General features: G+C 36.8%; 2 protein-coding genes and 1 long non-coding RNA gene across 3 annotated transcripts in view; 1 reads left to right on the top strand and 2 right to left on the bottom strand.

Annotated features, from left to right (window-relative positions):
- The window catches only part of fam163aa (family with sequence similarity 163 member Aa), a 20,663-nt gene extending 19,893 nt beyond the window's left edge, over positions 1-770 (bottom strand). The window contains exon 1 of the mRNA XM_016280454.1: positions 383-770. The gene's annotated coding sequence lies outside the window, so the exon portion shown is untranslated. The remainder of the gene's footprint in view (positions 1-382) is intronic.
- A 651-nt stretch (positions 771-1,421) lies between these two features.
- LOC107591328 (uncharacterized) lies at positions 1,422-3,313 on the top strand. The gene is made up of 3 exons (XR_001609866.1): positions 1,422-1,496; positions 3,003-3,036; positions 3,179-3,313. It is a non-coding gene; the product is annotated as an uncharacterized lncRNA (long non-coding RNA).
- Positions 3,314-10,555: 7,242 nt separating this feature from the next.
- Positions 10,556-24,474, bottom strand: nrd1a (nardilysin a (N-arginine dibasic convertase)). Its single transcript, XM_016280452.1, has 31 exons — positions 24,369-24,474; positions 23,727-23,970; positions 23,178-23,436; positions 21,449-21,530; positions 21,206-21,359; positions 20,922-20,995; positions 20,733-20,828; positions 20,521-20,643; positions 20,377-20,434; positions 20,218-20,291; positions 20,064-20,133; positions 19,716-19,793; positions 19,458-19,578; positions 19,073-19,131; positions 18,900-18,954; positions 18,650-18,754; positions 18,415-18,538; positions 17,641-17,727; positions 17,415-17,534; positions 17,228-17,279; positions 16,881-17,031; positions 16,666-16,793; positions 15,640-15,802; positions 15,369-15,400; positions 15,135-15,273; positions 14,963-15,010; positions 14,247-14,299; positions 14,076-14,159; positions 12,150-12,357; positions 11,950-12,039; positions 10,556-11,380 (listed from the first exon to the last, which is right to left on the bottom strand). The coding sequence occupies exons 2-31, from the start codon at positions 23,900-23,902 to the stop codon at positions 11,159-11,161; spliced, it is 3,285 nt and encodes a 1,094-aa protein (XP_016135938.1). The 5' UTR covers positions 23,903-23,970; positions 24,369-24,474; the 3' UTR covers positions 10,556-11,158.
- Positions 24,475-25,797: the final 1,323 nt, after the last annotated feature.

The raw sequence follows: 25,797 nt of genomic DNA, 5'->3' as shown, positions 1-25,797 counted from the left end.
TATATATATATATATATATATATATATATATATATATATATATATATATATATATATAGCCTGATAAAGTAATAATAAAAAATGGTGCCAGCATCAACATATTTTTGGATTCTCCCACCTTCATAAATGTATTGTGTCCTGTGGTTCTGTATAGTGCCCCCACTTTCATGGCTGTTGTATGCTTGCTTACTACTATATGTGTGTAAGATTTTTCATTATTATTTTTGAATTCATGCAAACAAAGATCATGCACCAAGATCCATAACCGGACACATTTACAGACTGAATTGGCACTTGAATACTTCCATTACACTGCAACATCCAAATCAGACCAGCTCAGCACACGTGCATGTCTACTATTATAGAAGGACATTTCAGTTACCTTAAAACCTGTTTCTCCTGCTCCCAGAATGTTTGTAATGCAGCTTGCAGTGTATTATTCCAAATGACTGATGCTTGTCAGTAGTGAACACTACTGTATCTGTTCATCTGGGAAAGGCTCGTCTGAGGCTTTGCTTCGTTTGCAGAAATGCAGCGTCCACTGCACAGCGAGCTTTTATTATCGGTCTGAACGGATGGCTGTCACATCATCATTTGTTGCGGCTGTAATTCCGTAGTATCCCTGCGAACAGCCGCGTGTATGCTGTGAGAGACAATATAACACATCCGAGCTCACAAATGAATGAGTGGCATTACCCAGATTGCGAATCAGAGACCGGTATGTAGTGTGCAGGCTGTGAAGAGCGCCGACGGTCCCTCAGGAGGATGCAACAGCCTGCGAGGAGATGATGCTGCACGCGCGGAAAGGGTCAGGAAATGAACCCACACCTTTACATACGTTAAAGGAGAGCAAAGCGTCAGCCTATGAGCGTGCGTCATGTTTCACATCACCACCGTCCACAGAATATAGAAAGAAAAGTGACAGCGTTCACATGACACTTGGCTTTATCTTTTAGAAACGTGCTTGTGTTTATAATAGTCAGGAAATTAGGAAGCTTGAATGAAATCATAATTTAAAAGGATCGATTGATTACATAAGAGTAATATAATGTTTTTTTTTTTTTTAAAGGGGTCATATGATGTGATTTCAAGTTTTCCTTTCTCTTTGGAGTGTTACAAGCTCTTGGTGCATAAAGAAGATCTGTAAAGTTGCAAAGACTAAAGTCTCAAATCCAAAGAGATATTCTTTATAAAAGTCAACCACGCCTACCTAAAACGCCTTGTTCTAACACGCCCCCACATATCTACCTCACTATGTGGAAATATTAGCATAATGCCGCCCAAATGTGCACAAGAGTGTCTGTCTGCGGACTGCAAGAGAGGGGCGTAACTGGAAGAGGGCGTAACTTGAACCAGGGGGCGTAACTTGAAGTTGTCCAAATCACACAGAACCACGGGAGATGTCAAAACGAGATGTTATTGGCAAGATGGCCGCTTGTATAGAGACAACAGTGAGAATTTTTTTTGTCCAGAAATAACCGTTCATATTGAAGTGTGTAAGTTATTTTCATACAGTGGTGTTGTTTATGGAGTTAATAATCTATTAAAACTAAGGTTTAAAGTAAGCAATATATAAGCAAAAGGTGTAAAAATGCTATCCCCGGTTTCACAGACAAGGCTGGTCAAGACTAGTCCCAGACTAAAATGCATGTCTGGGCTGTTTTAACTGAAAGAAACTTGAACTGACTGATCTTAAAATAATTGTTTTTTGTCTCAAGATGCACATCAGTAGTGTTTTTATCCAAGGCATATAAGAGCTACTTAAATGTCCTAATTGAACTATGGCCTAATCCCGGTTTAATCTAAACCCTGTCTGACCTAGTATAATATAGCATATTTGTGATTTTGCTGTTAAAACACATTTTATAATGCACAACTAACAGTTCCATAGGGGCGTAACTGGAAGAGGGCGTAACTTGAACCAGGGGGCGTAACTTGAAGTTGTCCAAATCACACAGAACCACGGGAGATGTCAAAACGAGATGTTATTGGCAAGATGGCCGCTTGTATAGAGACAACAACCGTTCATATTGAAGTGTGTAAGTTATTTTCATACAGTGGTGTTGTTTATGGAGTTAATAATCTATTAAAACTAAGGTTTAAAGTAAGCAATATATAAGCAAAAGGTGTAAAAATGCTATCCCCGGTTTCACAGACAAGGCTGGTCAAGACTAGTCCCAGACTAAAATGCATGTCTGGGCTGTTTTAACTGAAAGAAACTTGAACTGACTGATCTTAAAATAATTGTTTTTTGTCTCAAGATGCACATCAGTAGTGTTTTTATCCAAGGCATGTTTATAAGAGCTACTTAAATGTCCTAATTGAACTATGGCCTAATCCCGGTTTAATCTAAACCCTGTCTGACCTAGTATAATATAGCATATTTGTGATTTTGCTGTTAAAACACGTTTTATAATGCACAACTAACAGTTCCATTAAGTACACATACGTCTCAAAAGTGGATTTACATGAACCACATATACATCTTAAAGACAATTACTAAATATCTATTTAACATCTGACAGGATAATCTTTGATTAGTATTGCAGATGAGTACATCTAATAGACATGAAACAGGCACCTGAGTGAATGATGTATGTGTGTTATTATGTAGAATTCACTGTTGTCAACACTGTTTTTGATGAATGTAAGTCATGTAAACAAATCTACATAAAGTAAAAAGTAATCTATTTTACTTGTCCATTTGTAATATTGATAATTTAAGGAACATTTGTGTTGAATAAAAAGCCAGTTACATCAGCAACTACCTCAACATGTAAATGCAGTATTGAGCAGATAAATCACAGAGGTGACTTGACTCTTGTCTGGATGTTACAGGGACAGATGAGACACACGTGTGTTTATCTGCTGCAGAGTGACTGATGAAGGAATGCTATATAAACATATTTTAAATCTTAAGTTGTAGTTTATATTAATTATTGTAATTTCAAACAACTATTACAGCACTTTTCTGATTCTTGATTTCTGTGCATTTGCTGGAGATCTTTTGTGGTGGAGCAGGACCTGCAAGGCAAGGTGACGGCAGCCTTTGTGAAAAAAAGGGAAAACCTGAAACAAAAATATAAATAAGATAATTTTGTTACTTCCAATACAGAAATCAGATGACATTATGCTGTTAAAATGACTGCTTTTGTATTGTGTTTGTGCATCTTTGCAGGATCTGAAATGTCTGCAGACTGTTGTGAGCAGTGAGGATGGGAAGCTCACAGCAGCATACTGGAAATGGTCCAGTGCCATGGATGAGACGCTCCATCACTCCACCTCTTACTGCCTCATCTGGGCCAGATGTTGCTGTGGTCTCTCTTCATCCTATGTGAACCCAGAGCCAGCTGGAGCATCTAGAGAAAGACCAAAAGACACTGAGGATGTGAGTTTGGTCACGTTTGTTCAGCTGGTTTCTGTTCATACAATGAAGGCTGACTTTCAGAAGCTTTAAAAGCATCATCAAAAAATATCATGAAGCTTTTATCCAAAGTGATTTACAGTGCTCTTATTACAGGGACCTACAATCCCCTAGAACAACCTGGATTGCTCAAGGACATACTGCTGGTTTGGTCTAGGTTGTGTGGTTCAGAGAGTCGTCATCATGGTCTTCCTCATCCTCTTGCTCAACGATGTCCCCATTGAGAAGAGCAAGATTGTGAAGCACAGCGCAGCAGCAGAACTGACTCAGCTGTGTTGGGATGTCATTAGGATGTGGGATTCACCATCTGTAAATACATGATTGTTAGAACAATAAGTTTGAATTAAGCTTTGTTTCATCTGTTGTTGACTTGTATATGTATTTATTGTGATGCTTATTTTTATTCATTCCTTTACTCATTTATTCATGTTTATTGTTGTCAGTAAATAAATTGTATTAATTCATGTATTAATTGCTTGACTGAAAATTGATGTATTCACATCGACTGCATTTGTTCAACTAGTGTATGTTTATGTATAGCTATGTCACGACAAAAAAAAATGTTTTTTTTTCATTTTAAGTAAAAAAAAAAAGTAATATAATTATTGGTAAGCATTTATCATTATTACTGCATGTAAGTGTTGGGGTGGGCAAACGATGCAATTCATTCTGGGGTAATCTTAATGTTTAAGTAGTAATACTTACATTTTTAGAGTATAAAATCAACAGTCTTCTCCAAAGGCGAGATCTTCGAGCAGCTGCCCGACATATCCTTTGTGCAGATATTGCAAATGCTGAGGAAAACCATACTAGATTGTTGAGTGAGTGATGCTATGAGGTGTTAGTGCACCTGTCCCTCTTTTTTATCATTATTATTGCCGAACTTATAATTACATAAAAGATCAGGGAAAGATGGTTGTATCCAGAGGTGTAAAGTATTGGAGTAAATGTAATTAGTTACTGTACTTGAGTATCTTTTCGGGTACTTTGTAGTTGTACTGAGTATAAAGATATTAGCAACTTTTACTCTTTACTTCACTACATTTTTGAATGAGTATCTGTACTCTTTACTCCACTACATTTGAAATGAGTAAAGAGTACAGATACTCATTACTCCACTACATTTGAAATGAGTGTTGCAGTTACACATTACATTTGGCATGTACCTAGCTTTTTCTGCAGCAGTTTATTTCTGCTACAAAAGACGTGATATTGCCTATTACAGGTCACTGAAAGTACTGCATCTTCTGCGTTTTGCCCTTACTCACCCAAACTTGTCAACAAGGCTACTTCACGTGAATGCGAGTTCCTTAGCAAGTATTCGCACTATGTTTGTACTTTCTTCTGCACTGGAAGCTCCTGTCGTCACTCAAATTCCTTGTGTGTGTAAACATACTGGATAATAAAGCTATTCTGATAAAACAGTTTAAAAAAATGTTATGTGTTCATCATAGTATGAGATAATATACACAGAACAAAAGCACAGTGACAAGGTTAAATATCTTTGAATAATTCATCATAATGCATTTTTTTTAGAAGCCTGAGGGATGAAACAAGAGTTAAATTCAACAAGAAAAAGAATAAAACAAAGAAGATTTAAGCCACTTTTGCTTGTGGATAAAATATTTTGCACAAAATGATTACCAAGATATTCAAGAGATAACGATTTGGGGTTTTCGTAATATTAAAAAAAAAATGCTTTAAGGATAAAACTGGATCACATTAGTGGAGTTAAAAATATAAGAACTTAAATCAACCCAAAATGTATTGGCTATAGTACAATCACAAAAAAGGACAGCTGTTTTTTCAACAAGACCACAAAATGGGCAAGTTTCAGATAAATAAATTAAACCTGTCACTCATATCTTTTAAGTTGTTGCGCTTGTTATAACGTTGTAGGTCACATGATAACGTCAACACAGCAGATGATATCCGAATCGCATTCATACTTAACGCATTCAGGCTGTACTTCAGGCTGTACACTCTCATAGCGCTCGGTAAGTAAGTACTTGAAATTAAGTGCCTATAACTTAGAAAGTATGCGGTTTCGAACGCAGCCCTACAACATCTCGTTTTGACATCTCGCGTGGTTCTGTTTGATTTGGATAACTTCAAGTTACGCCCCCTTCCAGTTACGCCCCTCTCTTGCAGTCCGCAGACAGACCCTTCTCAATGTGCATGCAAAAAAAGAAGGCGTGGTTTCAGGAAAAGCAGTAGTGTTGATGCAGCCATGTCAGGGAGACGGTGTGTGTTTCAGTGCGAAAGCAAAAGCACTTTATTTGGCCTTCCGGAAGTAGATGCAATTAGGAATCATTGGTTAAGATTTATTTACAACAGAACAACACAACCCAGATGTTCGAATTTGTGCAACGCATTTTATGGACGACAGTTTTTTGAACCTAGAAGAGTACAAGGCTGGCTGTGCACAAAGGCTATTTCTAAAAAAAAAAAGGGTAAATTCCGACTTTGCTATGACAATATGGCGCTTCTGAATCAGCGACTGTAAGTATGTTTTGTTATTAGTTTAAGTATTTGCTATTGACTGTTCAAATGCGGAGTTTTGCGCAGTGCAGCGCAGAGTAACTCGTCGTGTGTGTGTGTGTGAGGGGAACAGGGTCACATCACAGGAGAGTTAACTGCCTGTTAGAAATCATAGCACGTCAGCTGTCTTAACCGCGGCTTGTGTACTGCATCATCACTGTGCCTGTCACGCGACTCTGTTGCCCTTTCGGGCTTGAACTGATGGTAAAACTAACAACATTATTAACTGTCTTGATATTTACTTTGAAAGCTGAAGCGATTATGGTAAGGGGCGTTACATTTCCGACGCGTGCTTGTGGTGTTCGGCCAATCACAATGCACTGGGTCAGCTGGCCAATCAGAGCAGACTGCGCTTGTCGGAAGGAGGGGGCTTTGTTGAAAACAATGTGTTTGAGAGAGGCGGGGCATAGAGGAACTACAATAATGTACAGTATTTGAAAAATAATGTGTTTTTTGAACATTAAAGCATGTCAACATATTCTGTTACACCAAATACACAAAATAATGATCTTTAAAATAGCATCATATGACCACTTTAAACTGACAGTTGACTCTTGAAAATTTACAAAATACATTCTTCATGCTGCATATATGAATTTACCCTTTTTTTCTATCTATCTCAAAATAACTATATATAAAAACAACAATAATATAATTATATAATAATATATAATAACATATCCAAGCCAAATTAACCACTTTATATAAATTATGTATTAAGAAGAAGTAGACTTTAACAGACTTTTTCATGTATCAGTGTTGTTGCAAGAAACTGGCAGATAGAGCTTCAAAATTTACTTTTTAAAAACACTTATTTAAAACAGACCGTGATGGTCTACTGATTCTTTATTGCATATTTCAAATTACATGACTGGACAAAACTGCACTGTCCCTTTAAGTATTTCTTAATTTGCTTTTGGCAACAAGCAAAACGAATGTGGAAAGAATAGTGACGTTTGACGTAAATGAAGACACAATCACATGCACATATGCAAATCCCATCACAGACTCTTCCTCTCTTATATGCATGCATGCACATTCATGTGTGCTCACACACACACAGCAAGGTGCCACATCATTGACAGATTTAATTATGAGGGCTGGCAGGGATTTGTTGCATAAATTAGAATAGTACCAGCAGAGGGGATCTGTAACAAGGCTGAATGAAGGAGATTAAGAGCCTGCTCAACTCATCTGTGTCAATGCATGTAATGTAGGGAAAGTGCTTTAGTGCAAAGCTGCCATACTTGTTATTTGACATCTTTCTAATTAAATATTACACACGGCATGGGAATGTCATTCCCTCCTTCCTGACTGCCATTACACTATGTCTTTAGTCGTGAAGAAATTATTTCATTAAAATGCCACCTCGATAAGCATGTCAAGGTCTTAAACAAGACTCTTAAAACACGTAACAGTATATACAAAAAAAAAAAAATTATTTACCATTTTTGTAGACATTCGTAGAGTTTCTAGATTATTTTTTTGTATAAATGTTAATCAGTGCTGGGTAGATTCTTTAGTGTACACTCTTTACACTCTTAAAAATAAAGGTGCTTAAAAGGTTCTTCACAGCGATCCCATAGAAGAACCATTCGGTCAATATTTTTTTTAAAGAACCATCTCTTTCTTACCTTTTATATTCTGAAGAACCTTCTTTTGCCACAAAGAATCTTTTGTGAAACAGAAAGGTTCTTCAGATGTTAAAGGTTCTTTATGGAACCATTTAAACAAAAAAAGGTTATTCTATGACATTGTGAAGCACCTTTATTTTGAAGAGTGTACAGTTTACAAATTACATGATGACAAATGTATTCAGTAATGTAATCTAGATGATTAAATTTTAAGTAGGCCTAATGTATTCTGACTACATTTGGATTACATTTAGATTACTTTTGACCCCAATTGTTTATAGATTTAAATGGGGTTATTGTTATAAAAAGCAAAGAGAAATTAAATATATTCCCTTCTTTGTTATAAACATCATGAAAAATGCCATTTCCACATTTGAAATATTTTATTTGTTGACCTGCATGTCAGTGACCATTAACTGACATCAGAGAATTGTGAACATGCAAATGTGTTGTTAAATTATTGAAATATTACCATGGTATAATTGACTGAGAGTTGCTTTTGTCTCCAAATTCAAAAGCATGGACTGCGAATTAATTTACATGACATTTACATGGCCATGCTACATTGTGAATATTCAAAGCTAAACAATATGACACACACAGTGTAATTTTAACATGTAATCAATAAAAAAGTAACTGTAGGAATGTAATGTAATCTAATTACAAGAACTACATCTTTGGAATCTGATTACGTAATCCAAATGACATGTAATCACTTACTACCCACAGCACTGATGATGATGTTCAGCTTTTTTAATTCATAACAGAAGTTAAAAAAGTTATAATTACAACTACGAATTTATCTGTTATTAAATAAATTAAATTAGGCTGTCTGAATCTAGCATTAGATGCCATTATCTCAGTATCGAAAGGCCAGACACAATTAACCCTTGTTTAATTCCCTGTGCTTTGCTGCCTGGGAGGCACATAATTCATGTCCTTCTTATATTTAACATGATCTGTAAGAGCAGCGAGACTCACAGCTCCATGAATAAAGCTGAGAGAACTCCCTGTAGAGCAGGAGGAGGACATTTCACATATATCTGCCTTATTTATTCATATTATCCCCGTTTTCTTTCTTACACCTCCTCCCACTTAAGCAGCTCATCAACTAAGACACCCTGCAGGAGTGAGATGTAGTGACAGCATAGTGACGAATCATCTAACTACAAAAGACAGGCAGTGTATGCCAAGACAGTCTAAATATTTAGAATGTGATCCTTCTTAAACTGTGCAGCATTCAGCAGACTGATGAAACTCTAGCCAGTGTACCGCACCTCTACAAAGTGCTTCAGGACGGCAGGATCAGAACAATGAAAGGTGGGGTGGTGAGAGAAGAAGAGCTATTCTGGAGTACAAAGAGTCACAACTCGTTCAACTCTCTTGCTGTGTGCTGCTATGTGCCTCCTGCCTGGACAAGGAGAACACAATGCTAACTCCATGTGGTGCCTGGTAAGTGTTGGCACTGTGACAATTCTCAACGTATTTTCAGCTGAATCGAAGGTCACCTTTGGAGAGTTGAGGGCATGCTTTTTAAAAGGACATCACATTCGGTATCACATCAATATATAGTTCACCAGTGTTGGGTAAGTTACTCTAAAAAAGTAATTAATTACTAATCTTCAACAGTGCCATTACTGTACAAATTACTCTCTCCAAAATGTTTTTAATTACTTATTACTTTCTAAATCCTATAACAACCTCGACCAGTTAATGATATAAGGATAGACATGAAAAGTTATTTTACGGTAATTCTTTCAAATAATTAATAGATAACTACATAAATTATTCTGGTCACATTTTAGATTAGAGTCCAATTCTCACTATTAACTAACTATTAACTATGACTTTTGCCTCAATATACTCCTAATTACTGCGTATTAATACTTAAAGTAGTTAAGTTTAAGAATTGGGTAGGATTAAGGATTTAGAATAAGGTCTTGCAGAACAAGACATTAATATGTGTTTTTTAAGTAATAATAACCAGCCAATATCCTAGTAATATTCATACTAATAACTAAATAATTAATAGTGAGAATTGGACACTAAAGTGTTACCAATATTCTTATTAACTCACCAAAGTATTTAAAGTGAGAAGGGTACATAAAAAGCATGCATTTTAAGGTTAGACTTTACATTTTTGTTAAATCCGCTATAAATGTTCTATAGTCTATACACAGTATTTAGTTCAATTACATAAGAAGTAACTGTGATTAAATTGCAGAAAAAATAAGAGTAATCCCTTACTTTACTTTTTCAAATGAAAATGAATTAAATTACAGTAACTAATTACACCCAACACTGCAGTTCACATGATTATAATATATTACTATACTATTGAAAATGGCACATTTTTGACAAGGTCAACATGAAACATTATTTGCAACACATTTTACTTCTGTAATCAGATAAAACAGGATATTCAATTAGCGAATTGGATTTTTATTTTAGGCCTACATGTTTTCTACAGAATTTTGTTGGTGCAGTGGTAGAATCATGTCCACCCCCATTGCATTTTGTATATGATACATTTGATAATATCGTGCACATATTTTGAATGTTCTGTTAAAATATACTTTTTTTTGGTTTGTTTTTTTACAATAAATAAATTCGTCTTTAATCATAATAATAAAAAAATTAAAAATATTAGCACCAGAAAGGAGCGAGGCGATTGGAGAAGTGAGGATACGCAGTATGCGTGCTCTATGACGTCAGCTGAAATGAAAAGTTGTTTCAGTGACAAGAAAAAACAAAATTACATTTTGATAGAATACTAATAAAAATATTTTGTTATTCAGAATATCATGTACCGATGAATCATGTATCATGTACAACAATACCAAAAACGTGTATTTAGTAAATAGTGTACAATTTGATTGCATGTTTATGTTTAATTTTTAAACAATTAAATTGTGATTTATGAAACAGATGAAGGCATTAAAATTCAGTCCATTAGTAGCTTCACGGTGCTTTTAATAAATATATATTTGCACATTCTGAATTTAAGCAGTGATATTAGCCATTGCTCAGTTTACAGGTTGAAGTTCTTCCAAATGCAGAATGATGCTATAGCAGGAAGAGAAGCATCATTTTGGTCTTGCATGCTCAAATGCCCACCTCTGAGCACCATTACACATCCTCAGCATCAAGCATCATTTCATTCAAATATATCTCATACTTTTCAGCACAGTGTCAGAACATTATAAATGTATTAGTACAAACTTAACACTGCAGACCTATTGATAAAATACACACAATTCTGAGTAGTTTAAAGTCATGTTTATGATCTGCGTCTGTCAGCAGGACCCCCAGTCTGAGACCAGTCCATGCCCGCCCGCACACACAAAATTCACAGCAATGTCATTTCAACAGCAGGGCTCATTATATGAACGCACACATGGCTGAAGCTCGTTTCTCAAGTACGAGAGCATCAGGAGACCGTCGGCCCCAGCTCATCCTTGCTCAAGTATGACAGAGTAGATGAGAAGAAAGGATGGAAGATGGAGGTGGGGGGGTGCGTGCCTGTGTGCCATCTGGCAGAGTGAGTCCATGCTTTTGTTTATTTAAGAATCTTGTGGTAAGGGTAGAGATTGAGGGTAGAAATGAAGGCCCGGATGTCTGTGATGGTAGTAGCTGAAGCCAGTAAAGTGGAAGCAGGAAGGAAGGTGAGTTTGGAAACCTCCCCATACAATGACATCTTACTGCCTTCCTCCTCTTCCTCTCTAGCGGCCGGCTGTTCTTCACTAGGAGGGTCGTTCTCTTCTACTCCATAACCAACAACCTGAGCAGAAATGCAATCATTCAGACTGGTATCTAAAACAGTATATTCACTAAATAAAATATGAACAAACAGATGTGCATTACAAAAAGGAAACTTAAAAATTGGGAATTTTTGGTAAAATCCACAAAAGGAATAAAAACCCTGAAGTTGTAATAGTTAAAAAAGATACTTAGCAGACTAATATCAGTTAAAAGGTAAGCAGATTCATTTGAATATAAGAAAATACATTAATAATGGTATATACTAACAATTTGCAAAAACTATGAATTCATCCATTACGATTTAAAATAATAATAAATCACAGCTACAGAAATATCTACTGTAATATCAAAGTATTAAGTGAAGTAATATATATATAACAGAAAGTATGCATTAAAAAAAGTAATATAAATGGAGAAAGATGCCAGATTTTTGTCAGCAAGGACTGGATCTCTATATGTATATTAAAGGGAATTAATTGAAGAAAATTGAGTTGAAAAAAGGCAGGAAGAATTTTAATAAAGCAACTCTTAATAATTAGATTCAATGCAGAGATTAATCTCAAGAGAGCGATGTGGCGGCAAACTTACATGAACACTGAGCTTCCTGTTGCCTTCACCCCGGTGTTCCATGAACCAGTTCACGAGTTCAGCCTTGGTCATGAGTTTCAGTGCATCAATCTATTGTACAAGCAGAAACATATGACTATGTCCAAGTACATTCCCACAATTCATCATTAACACATTGCTGAACTGTCAGACTTTGGCCCATGTGCAACAGGGCTTCTCACCTCTCGGCTGAGTCTGTCGAAGACATATTGCTGCGTGACCACCTCTGTCCAGTTCCTGTCCACCTCCTCGCCGAGATGGGTGTCTTCGCAACCCTTCAGTTTTACGAGAGCAGTCACCTGTGTCTTAAAAGCCTCATCACTCAAGCTGTTCATCTTTTCTCCAAAGTTCACCAGAAACTCCTCAATCTTTGTCTCCACCAGCTCAGTGCTAGAATGCAGAAAATTAGCCCAGAAAGGAGAAGAGAAAAATTGTTTTTGCACATTGAACCTCAATCAGAGCCCAAATTAACAGTTTACAGAATTTTCTATGTGCGGAAGCCATTTTTGCAGCATGCAGCAAACTGAACCTAATAGAAAATACTTTTAAAATGCACTACTGTATTAATATACCAGGGTTCCCACACTTCCTGATCTACACTACCATTAAAACAGATTTTGAAAGAAGTCTCTTATGCTCACCAAAACCATTTATTTAAAAAAAAAAATACATTATAAAATTTTCAAATGTAATTTACGTTAAGCTGAATTTTCATCAGCCATTACACTCCAGTATTCAGTGTCACATGATCACCTGATACATTTATTATTACTACTAATGTTGTAAACAGTCGTGCTGCTTAATATTTGTGTAAACTGCCATACTCTTTTCAGGAACTTACTGATCCCAAAGATTTGTAAAAATCATTTAATAGAATTTTTTTCTACCTAAAGAAATACTTCAGAACAAAAGTCATTTTTTAAACATTTTAACTCCATTAAAGGGATTGTTCACACAAAAATGAAAAATGTATGTTTATCTGCTTACCCCCAGGGCATCCAAGATGTAGGTTACTTTGTTTCTTCAGTAGAACACAAACAAAGATTTTTAACTCAAACCGTTGCAGTCTGTCAGTCTTATAATGGAAGTGAATGAAAATCACGGCTTTGAGAGTAAAAAAAAAAAACATACACAAACAAAACCAAATTAAATCCTGTGGCCCGTGATGATACATTGATGTGTAAAGACACGAAGCGATCGGTCTGTGAAGAAACCGAACAGTATTTATATAGTTTTTTACCTCTGATTCACCGCAATGTCCGAACTGTCCCGACCACTGACACTCTATCTACAATCTCAATTGGGAGTGTCAATGGTCCATTTGAGAGATAGGTGGCGGTAATGCACTTATAAGTCTGCGATCCGCCATAAAGCAAGACGACGCTGCCTCATGCGCAGGCTGAAGAAGATGCGAATGTGCTCAGGACAGTTCAGACATTGCGGTGAAAATCAGAGGTAAAAAAACAATATAAATACTGTTCAGTTTCTTGCACAGACCGATCATTTTGTGTCTGTACACATCAATGTATCATCACGAGCAGCAGGGTTTAATTTGGTTTTGTTTGTGTATGTTTTATGACTCTCAAAGCCGTGATTTCCATCCACTTACATCATAGGACTGACAAACTGCAACGGTTTGAGTTAAAAATCTCCGTTTGTGTTCTACTGAAGAAACAAAGTCACCTACATCTTGGATGCCCTGGGGGTAAGCAGATAAACATCAAATTTAAATTTTTGGGTGAAATTCCTTTAATTTCCAAGACCTTCTAAGACTTTTTTTTTTAGTATATGACTTGTGGAAAGTCACAATTCCTTTATATTTATTACAGTGGTAACCCTGATATATATTAATATATGCAATAAAATGTTATGCATGCTGTAAGTACTGTACGTGGATGTATTGTTAACATTTAGTGTAGGCTGTATTTCAAGTCAGAAATAATAAAAAGAGCCAATCAGTGTAAATTAACACTGCAATTTAGTCAAGATAGAGGTGGAGATAAAGGTTAATTATGATTTTGAAGTCAAGAGGCAGCAGCTGCAGCACATAAATCAGATAATTCTGATGCAGCAGTGAAGTGCAACCAAAAAGCACAGTGAGAGCTCACTTGAACTTGGTGGCCTGAGTCTCCACTGTGACTGAGAATCCAAGAACACCTGATGTGTTTCTACAGGTTGGGTAGACATGATATCTGTGAAAACAGATGGAGTACAACTAATTAAAACCAGCAACTGGTGCAAGATAATGTCTTAATGTTGTCTCTGTGCCACAGACTTACCCCAGTGTCTCTTTGGTTCGGAGGAAGTCAAAGCATGGCTCCTCCATGTGCATCTACAAGAGGAGCCACAATGATAAAACACAAGTTGATAAAAACAGTTTATGTATTGCCGCCCATATAGGAACACGCTTTAGTCTGCAGTCATAGTAGTAGAACTGCCCAGAAGTCTGATATTGGATTTAGCTGATATAAGGCACAGAGACGTACACATTTCTGAATAATTAGTTTTTGAAATTGATATATACATTTTTTTTAGTGTTTCTTTAGTGAAGCTTTACTTTAATATGCAAACAAAAAATACCAACTTAATTTGTAGTTCCAAAAGCTGTTATCAGCAGCAATTCACCGGCAAAAATAAATAAATCATTGAACCTTTAGAACAGCACATTACACTTTACAATGCGAGCCAGCTCAACCTTTTAGAGCGTTTTAAAGTAACTGCTGAGGAAGACAGGGAACTGGACAGCATCCAAAGTCAGTCTTCAGTATAAAGTAAAGTGGATGAGTTGAGCTTATGGCCATGCAGATGTGTGTGCTCAGCGCCCTAGAGAGCAATAACAGAACTTCTTTTGAATCTGGCAAGACGGACTACTTTATTGCTTAAAAAACCCTGGGGCAGCTATTCTTATACCTTTTATACATGCATAAAGTTACAGTAACGTTTACTGTAAGCTATACCCTTCATTATGTAGTCAGCAACCAAAACTCATACTCACCACTAGTAGCTCCATAAGAGTGTGCTCACGTAGGTTCTTAGGACCGGACTATCAAAAGAAATACCAAAAAATATATATATATATTAGCGACAACCACTGCTATTTTAGAAATGCAATATATAAAAAGTAAATATGCCTATATGTCTGATCTAAACCAATAAACAAGTTTTACCTGGTAATACACAGTGACCTCAGAGTTTGCATCTCCCTTGTTGAGAGACTTCACTTTGCAGAGATGATGCTTCTGAGGAAGCTCTACCACTCTGAAGAGAACAGGGACCTCTACTGACAGCTTCTTGAATTGCAATTTGCTGAAAGTGGGGAAAGAAAAAAATGCTACCTGATTCTGTTTTTTTAAAAATAGTGGTAGTGCTATACAAAATAAACTGGTGAAAAAAGTGCTTACTTTGTAACATACTGCAAAAATCCCATGGATTCCTACAGATTCAAAAAATAAATCACAAGATCTTTATATTTCATAATAGAAACAACTGAAGTTATACGCAGTAAAATGAAAGCTTTTTACTTATACAAGTGTTGCATAATTTTATAATATTCTAAGTATACATCAATACACCGTAAGCTCTATCAGCAGCATTTGTGGGATATTTTGAACCTGAAGTGTTCTTTGAAAAACAAATACATGCAGTGTATGTATAAAACGTGTGAAAACTCACAGCGCTAGTGAAGTTTCCCTGCACTAATCCTTCAGCATATAGCTCTGACTTGAAGCTGCCCACAAACTCCATGAGCTCATCCACACTGAGCCCATCCAGCAAACCCTGGCACTTCTGAATGGTTGACCAGCGAGAGTGCTCTAGAATCAGAAGCCTCACGTCTCTGAGGAGACACATATGGACAGACAGAGAGCGATGAGTTTCATTGAAAAGATATATATAGCATAGTTATATAGACACTGGCATATGGGACTGCGGGGGTTGCGGAGGGACCCATCATGGTGTTTCAAGCCAATTATATTATGCTTCATTTCGCCTATCCTAGTGGTTTTGACACTACATCGCTGAAGAAGTGGCATCAACGTGCCATACGCTACCAATCAAAAGTTCAGTATGTTTTTTTTATATTTAATTTAATTTACACTTTCATTCAGCAAGGATGAAGGACAAAAATTAAAATATTCACGATTACGACAAAACATTTAGCAGCAGCTGTTTCTTGAGCACCAAATCTGCATTTTAGAATGATTTCTGATGACTGCTGAAAATTCATCTTTTTCATCACAGGAGTACATTTTAAAAGTACATTAAATTTTGAAACAGTTCTTTTAAATTATACTAATATTTTACAATAGTATTGTATTTTTCTGTATTTTGATAAATGCAGCCTTGGTGAGCAAATACTTCTTTCAAAAACATTTAAAAAAAATCTTACTGACCCCAAACTTATGGAAGTTAATGTATATACACAGATGTTTTAAGGTGGCATAAGTGCATTCACACAAAATCACAATTGCAAGAAACAAATGTGTCACACGCTTGAATGTTGCACACAATAGATTGGCATTGTAAAAACACTAAAAATGGACTTGAATTAGTCCATCTGATTTGTATTTTCTAAATAAAATTAAAAATAGCAAAAAACAATTGATAAGAGTGCTTGTGTATGATGTCGCTACTTATGGGCGGGGCTACAGGCATATATAAAGTGTAAGTGCAGTAAAGGCAAATGTAAAGGAGACACACTTTCCAAGCTTCTCAGGCTTGATGAGGATGTTAAAGTAGGTTTTCTTTAGCTGCTCTGCAAACATGCTGAATACATCAGGAGCAGCGGAGAAATCAGCGAGATAATCCACAATCAGGTTGAACAGCAACTGCAAAAAAATATAAATGTAAAAAAAAAAAAAAAAAAGAGGACACCAATTTCTTCATATATAATCTGATTTGTGCATGTTAATTACCGGTAGTTTGTGGTTGAAGCCTTTAACCTTGATGACAAGACCATGCTCTCCTGCAACCAATTTATATTCTAGCTGGGCCACATCAGCTTCGTAGGCCGGCTCCGCCAAGTTATGCACCAGGATATTCACAAACAGGTCAAAAAGCACCAGGCTAAGTGGAGGTGAGACGAGAGAACAAAAAGAGAAAGTCAGATGGAAAGATAAATGGATGAACAAGAATAGAAACTAGAGATAGTGATTCCTAAGACCTGAGCAGACACACTAATGGCTAGATGGGGTTTCCATGGCTACAGCATTTACAAGATCTGCTCGAATTACTGTACGTTTTCACATGATCTTCAGCTTACTTTTTTGGAGACTTCTGAACCACAGGTGATATGAGGTGGAACCGCACGTACGCTGTAGGAAGAGAGAAAAAACGTAAGTGTGAGCTGGGAAATTGAGCACAGAGGTTCGGTACTTCCCACTCAATCTATTTTGCTATTGAACATCGGAGACATGATATATTGAGTGTAGAGACAAATACAACAACACCTTTGGGGATCTTGAACTTGTTGTCCTTCTTATACCACAAACACCCTCTGTCATTGTTCATTATTCTGACAGGGTACTCGGTGTCTGGACAGTCAGAGGTTTTGAGGGCAAAATCAGTGGCTGGAGGTGAAAAGAGACACGAACAATTGCAAACGGTCTTGAAACAGGCTACAGATACAGTACATAGCAACAACATTAAAAGACGTCAACTAAAGAGAACACCCACCGATGAACTTATTTTCAGCAGGCAGGTGAAGGCTCTGGTTTAAATCGAAATATCCTGCCCAAAGCTCTCTCCAGTGCTGCTGTATGTCTGTAAGGAAAAAAAAAAACATGGTTCAAACAAGTGCTTGTGTCTCCAGAGCTGCACAATATAGAGGAACAATGCTTAATGCTATTTCTTGAATATCTTGAGAAAAACCTATGATCAATTAAGAATAAATTTCAAGTAGATTTGAAACCAGGAAATAAACATGTCAGCCTGAGAAAAGAATTTCAAAATTCTCATCTTCTCAAGTAAGAAATAACAAATCATTTAATTAATAGGCAGAAACAGTTTGTTGTGCTTGGACTTAAGATTTATTTCTCTTTTGAGTAACCACCCCCAATCTACTAGTATATTAATATCAGCTATCATTTCCTAGTTATGTTCAAAACCCAAATACTCCTACACAACCAAGGTACTTCTTAATTTTGGCATCAGATATCCTTCTACCGCTGCAGTGGCTACACTGACTCATAAGCTAGAGCAAGTTCTCCACTTCAAACAGGCACCACTGCTGCTCGTGTATGAGTTTAATAAATATATATATAATTCTGTGATTGAAACCCTAGTGAAAAGCTTTTTTAACAATTCAACACTGGCTTCTCACTTTCACTTCCAGAGTAATTTAATACAGACACAGATTGTAAGACACCAATTTTTAACTTCTGATCCTGAATATTGTACTTTTGAACTGAAAATAGGGAGTTAAAATATATATTTTTTAAAAGTACAAACCCTCTACACTGTATTGGGTTCCAAACCACTTTTCCCTGAGTGGGCACTGGCCTTCATGCTCGGGGGACAAAAGGAGCAAGTTGGCCTTCTCTGGTGTGAGGAGGTTTAGTGCAGCAGAGATCACCTAAGAGGGAAAAAAAAAATCCCAATTACGGTGTTTTCACACAAATGTGTACCCATATTTTTGAAAACCTTTAATAAATCAAAATCAGTGCTGCATGTAATGGGCAACTACCTCCGGTTTGAAATCAAACATTAGCTGGTCTCCTGTCAAGAAGTCCTCTTTTGGGAAAAGCTGCATGTTTTCACAGATGTCCTCCACGTATTCAATAGGATCAGTCTGTAAAAGCATCACTGTAAGTGCAGTGTCTACAAACAAATGCTCATTTCCATCTTTTAAATTATTTCTAAAAGCCAGAAATACAAAAACACTCCATTGTTGGTGAGAAACAGCTAAGCGCTCATAGGCTGACAAATAACCTTACCTGCTCCTGATAGTGGAATTCATTGGCCTCAATCTTTTGAATTTCTTCATATATTCTGCCAAAGAGAAGCAAACTTTTTGGTGATATCTTTCAAGCTACATTATTCAATGTAGTGTGTGTAAAGGTTCTGCAATAATCCTCCTCAAAATAAACACTTCACATGAAGGGCCTACCTCTGTTGGGGCCCAAGGGTCTGAAGCATTTTCAAGTACTGGAAGACCAGATGAGCAACCTGAATGAAGAAAACCATCCAAATTACCATAGATGCATTCATTCTCAGTGGGGCTAAACTTTATAGCAATCGTGTCTGTTATAATTTAGGATGGAAAAGGGGTGTGTTTGTGCCTCGGAGGCTTTGTAATCCTATTTTACACACATTTAGCAAAGCTGTTAGTTTCTCAGCTTCCCCCCATATTTCTATAATAACATTAAGTGTGAAAACAATATTATATTTTAAGGACGCTCGTAACTGTAGTGCATAATTTTGACATGCACTAGTAGTGTAGGATCACAGAAATGTGAAACAATGCAATGTCTAGACTTGTGACCAATGCAGACCTCATAGAAGTTCTGGAAGCCCTCATCAGTCAGAGTGATGGAGATACTAAATATTGAATAGGTGGTGTTCTGATCAAAACCAGTTTCACTGTTTCCTCCAAACAAAGCCAGAGCCCAGCACCTACACAGAGAGAAAGAGATTCAATTTCAGTTTCTGGGGTTAGTGCAAAATTTATGCTGCATGTACAGATTAGTTACAATGAAAGTAGAACTACCTTGACATTTATTAAAAACCAAATCATGAGAGAAAGGACTTACTTCCTCCTAAGCATGGACAGAATACTTCCAGTTCCCTCATGGCCAATCAGCCAAGCAATGTAATGCAGAGGCTTTACCCTGAGGACCAACAGAAAAAGCACTGGTTAAGCATCATATTATAAAAAGAAATAATATTGGTATTCCAATAAAGACCAACAAAATCAATATGTAAAGTCCCAGTAAAATGTCAAAGATGTGGATATATTGTATACTGTAGATGTGTTTTTAACAGCACTTTTGAAAGATGTTTTTTGAATCCATGTCATTAAAAATGACTGAACCTTATTGTGGATCACTTATTTGTTTTATAAAAAGGAGCCACACAGAGCGCAATCATGACTGGTTTACCTGTAGTGCTTCTCTTGAGGTGGTAGAGCCCATGTGATGGTGAGGGCATGTACCTTTCTAACAGGCACCACTGCAACAAACAACAAACAAAATATTAATAGTGAGTTCTAGAGTTTTGTTAAACCTCATTTGAGCAGTAAGTTCTACGGCATACCTCGGTAAAGTTTGTTGAAGGCAGGTGTTTCAAAGGGGCTCAACTGTTCTGAAAAATCAGGTTTCGGCTGTCCACTGAATCGCATTGAGAAACTCTTTAAATACATTTTTATATTATCACATTTTACAGATAATCAAATAGGGCTTTGGTTGAGCTTACTTGCTGGGTACCTGACTGAAGATTTCTCCAACCCATTCCTCAAGGGTGTCAAGACTCTCTGTGAAGGTTGGAGCAGAAGAGATTTTAGGATAATTTTCTATTAGAAATTCCATATACAAATTAAATCCTGCATACTGTACCTACCTTTAGACTGCACAGCTAAGGTCATATAGTGGGCAGAGTAGTATCTCTTCCAAAACTCACGGAGCCGCTTGTAAACATTGATATTCTTTTCCTTAGGCTCAGTCTTTAGGGTCTGTGCATTTCCTTAAATACAATCACAAGACCATAAAAAAAGCAACTTTAGAATAAACCCAGGAGCTACTCTAAAGCAGCTTTTAATATGTTTGACTTACCCCAGCAGAACTTGCTCATGGGATGGTTGGGCTTTGCTAGGCTGCCAAAGAGCATTTCCTTACGGTGAGAGTCTGAAGGCTTAGCAAGCTGATATTCTGTAGCAAACGAAAAAAAAAACATCAGGCTGTTAAACTGCACAGTTGAGCTATCAACAATATTTTAATCTATAATATAAATGCTTTACTCACCACTGTCCACAGCCTCAACCTCTCGGTCAATGGCGTCTTCAATCATAAGAGGACAGATGAAAAACTGAGCCCATCTGAGATAAAGAGAATCACATTATTTTTAAGGTTAAGTATAACCAAAGGTTAAAACATATAATCGCATTTGCTTTTATTTCAATGCTTTTGGTTAGAAAAATACTCAACAGGATTGCGTAAAGTATTCTGACTCAAAAAAAAAAAAAGACAAAGAGGCCATCAGGATAAGAGGTGATGTGATAAGATCACATCTTTTAGAGCTGCTTTACCTGTCAAGGGCTTCTTTGAAGCGTTTTCTCTGGACGTCAAATTGGAAAATTGTTCTCTCACAATCAGTGGAAGCATTATCACTGCCGCCATGCTTTTTAAGGAATGCATCAAAGCCATTTTCAGAAGGGTACTTTTCACTGCCCATGAACACCACTGGGAAGTAGAGAGATATGTTTGAGTTAAACATTATCACTGAGAATAAAGCATTACTGAATGACAAAACAACTGCACGTGTGACTTACTGTGTTCCAGGAAGTGTGCAAGGCCAGGTAGGTCATTAGGGTCACTGAAACTCCCTACGCCAATACAAAGGGCCGCTGCAGACTAATTTCAGATAAAAAATAAAATAAATTAAACTGCACTGAAATACAAATACTGAAACACGCTTTAGCTGATATTTTTATGTAATGGCCAATTGAATGCCATATTTTTGTTCATAACTGATGAAATAGCTTTGAATTTCTTTGTCTAAGAAAAACACTACAAACTAAGAGGAGCTGTTTTAAATGCTACAAGTGAATCTAGGCATCAAAACATTATAATTACAGTAATAGGAAATGGATATTCATTAAAGGGGTCATATGATGATTTTTTAAAGATCATTATTTTGTGTATTTGGTGTAACAGAATATGTTGACATGCTTTAATGTTCAAAAAACACATCATTTTTCAAATACTGTACATTATTGTAGGTCCTCTATGCCCCGCCTCTCTCAAACGCTTCGTTTTCTACAAAGTCCCTCCTTCCGACAAGCGCAGTCTGCTCTGATTGGCCAGCTGACCCAGTGCATTGTGATTGGCCGAACACTGCAAGCACTCGTCAGAAATGTAACGCCCCTTACCATAATCGCGAGCTTCATCTTTAAAAATAAATGTAAAGACAGAGCCCGAAAGGGCAACAGATTCGCGTGACAGACACAGTGATGAAGCTGGTCTCTCTCACTCTCTCTCTCTCTCACACACACACACACACGATGCGCAAAACTCCGCATTTGAACAGTCAATAGCAAATACTTAAACTAATAACAAAACAGTAGCTGATTCAGAAGCACCAGATTGTCATAGCAAAGTCAGAATTACCTCTCCTAGGTTCACGAACCGCTCGTCCATAAAATGCATTGCTGTTCTGTTGTAAGTAATCTTAAAGATTCCTAAATGCATCTACTTTCGGAAGGCCAAATAAAGTGCTTTTGCTTTCGCCTAGAAACACACAGCATCTCCCTGACATGGCTGCTTCAACACTAACTGCAGTTACTGAAACCACGCCTTCTTTCTTTGCGTGAACATTTGGGCGGCATTATGCTAATATTCCCACATAGTGAGGTAGATATGGGGGGGTGTGTTAGAACAAGCCGTTTTAGGGGGGCGTGGCAGAGTCTTAACTTTGATAAAGAATATCTCTTTGGTTTTGAGACTTTAGTCTTTGCAGCTTCAGGGATCTTATCTATGCACAATCAGCTTGTAACACTCCAAAGAGAAAGGAAAACTTGAAACCGCATCATATGACCCCTTTAAGATTTGCTAAATATTACATGTAACAGTGCCATTAAATTAAAATGTAAATGTAAAAAAACAAATCCATAATGAAATATCCAATACTGATAACTTAACACACACACACACAAATCTGTAATATCAGCTGATATAGCATTTATTCTTCAAGTTACGATGAAACACAAGTAGTGACAGATCCGAATGATTATTAAAAAAGAAAAAAAAAGTACAGTGGGGACTATCCATCAGTTGTTCTCTGGATGGATGAAGAGCTGAATGAGAGTTTCAGTCGATTGTAAGAAAGGGGCTGTGTTTAAGCGGACTAAATGATTGGAGAAGTCATTTCACAGGGATATCAAATTATGACCGTTTGAAAAAGAGGTGAGGTAAAAGAAATGCTTTAATATATAGGTTCAACAAAACAAAAAAAAAGCAACCAGTATCAGAGTCTGAATCCCTAGACAACAAATCACAAACCTGTTTTTCAGATCCCTTTTTCTTCTTCCTGTCGTTGTCCTCGTCAAGCTCTTCAAAGTCGCTATCTTGACTGTCCCCTTCTTCTAAAGATTCCTCGTCCGTTCCTTCCCCTGAGTCTCCCTCCTCTTCCTCGCCCACTGCCTCCTCTTCTTCCTCCTCCTCTTCTGAATCTTCATCATCCTCATCTTCAGCTTTCCCATCTAAACCACTCAGATCAGAGATCAGGAGAGCCCTCAGTCCGTTACTCAGCTCAATGTATCTGGATAAAAAGAGAGAGAGAAAATAAATATGTTAGCTGGTTTAGTCATCAGCACTTGCATGCAGTGTTGTGTTACACACTCAAGAGATGCAACCAGAGCTTGTGTTTTACTTGTGTGATCTTATATTTCTGTTAAATCCCTGGCCTTAAGTGCCAACGTACAGTATCATTCATAATGTAAAATGATATTTTAAAAGCATTCACTTGTTACTTTAAGAATAAGACAGATGCTGACCAATAGTACCTAGTTATCACAGTTTAAAATCTGTACATGTGGACTTACTGTATACCTGTATTGTTTGGGGTCACTGGGAGATTTAATAATTTGAGGGTCTCCCTGGTTGTCATCTCCACCACTGTCCCCTGGAGGTGCGTTGGGGTCTCGGAGTGCTTCTCCCCGGTCTGGACCAGCAGACTGAGCAGCACTGCTGGCTGCAGCACTTTTGAACTTGTTTGTCTGGGGCATCTTGAGCAATGATGCTAACTTCCTTTAGCACTGGAGTTGAGATGAACGGAGCGGTTTATGACCTCCTGCTACAAAACAGGAAAAAACGCACGCGCAGCCTTGAACCCAGCAATACTGACTTTATCAGTCTAAAAGAAACGATACTCATATTAGAAACCTTAAAAATAAATACATTATGTAATCTATCTCGAATGACAGAATGAGTCTGCTCTGGCCTTTGGTGAGGAAATATTGTAACTTCAGAGACATATTTTTTACAATATATATTTGTATCATCACCACTGTGCTACAATGAAGCTAATCTGCTACATAGTGATACAATTTAATATAAACCAAAAACGCCTGGATCGCTTGCTATGGATAGCAAACGAAATGAGATAATTTGTCTACATCATGATATGCCCAAGTGCGACCAGTCCCTCACATTATTTGACAAAGTTAGCCAAGTTTCGTCGCATTCTCATACCTGCTATCCTGATGATGGATCAGCCGAACGTTGCAGCATGCTCAGTCTTGCGTCTATGCAACAAGAAGAGTTGTGATTCGTCAAAGGTCATAGGCGTAGTAAAACGCAACTCTCTGGTTGGCCAAAATCCTTGCTAAGGGGAATTTGTCTGTCTCAGCGATTCATAAATTTATGTTGTGGACCGTTTACTAAATTAGCGGCAGAATTGTGTAATGGCATCGTGTATATATATTACCTGTCTGTCTTTTAGTAAATGCCTGAGACTATATATTTTTAATTCAAGAGTTACGTATAAGCGTGTATACATTGACAGTGATTTTGGACTCGATCCAAGATAAATCATCTTGAAGAAAATGATGTACAGGATTGGTAAGACATTTACGAAGTATATAACTGAAGATGCTTTCATGGCAACTTAAATATACACTTTCCCTTATTCATATGCATACATTTTAACCTTATATTCTGACTGAAAAAAGTTTATTGACATGTTACACACCAACCACCCAAACAACATTTATGGCTTCATATGACCTTTAGAAGAGCTGTAATGATAATGTGTTTAAGATTGTCTTAGGATACTACCATATAACATGTCAACATAATTGTCAAAGCCATTATTAACTCTGTGAAGTTTTACATGTAATATAATGATGAAAAAAATGATTTTGTTTTGTATCATATTTTGTTCACCAGGTTTTTATGGTTCATACACTATGATATAGTGAGAATATGGAGCTCACACAAAAATATGCAATTTTGCTCGATGTTGTTATTTATATGACCAAAAAGTAAGAAGAAATTCTGATGAAAAACTTAATTTTGATAAAAAACAAAATGAGATTTTTATAACAGTAAACAGGCTGCTTCCATTAAGAATCTTGAGCAGCTAATCTCAGGAAATGTGATTAAATACCTCAGATACATACTGTACACATTTCGGGCTATTTAGAACGAGGCTATTTATTTTATATGGCTTTATCCTATCCTATATTTGATAAGGTTTCATCCTATATTGAACATTCAGTAAATTGATATGCACAGGCACAGCTTAAGTGTTTTTTTATTTATCTTTATTTATTTCCATTTAATTACCTACAGATACCCTGTGAAAGGAGACTGATAAATACTGCGTCCATGACAACCAGATGTGGAACAATATACTGGTATATATGGTATATGCTGTCATGATAAGACTATCAAATGTTAACTCAGTGATTTCAGTCGCACATCACATCATTGCTGCTGCTGTGGATGAGACCATGCTTGACTCATAGGTAATGTGTTTAATGAGTTCTGCTGTGGATGAAAGGAATGGCTGGTTTTCTTGCAAGGTTCTCATTTGCTGATGTTTAGAACAGGTAATCTGTGTTTAGTAATTTAATTCTGGTTAATTGTTTCTATATTTTACAATTGGAAGGCTCTCAAG

Source organism: Sinocyclocheilus grahami, unplaced genomic scaffold (genome assembly GCF_001515645.1).
Source record: "Sinocyclocheilus grahami isolate Dianchi unplaced genomic scaffold, SAMN03320097.WGS_v1.1 scaffold141.1, whole genome shotgun sequence".
Classification (NCBI taxonomy): domain Eukaryota; kingdom Metazoa; phylum Chordata; class Actinopteri; order Cypriniformes; family Cyprinidae; genus Sinocyclocheilus; species Sinocyclocheilus grahami.
This window is presented reverse-complemented; position numbering and strand designations above follow the sequence as displayed.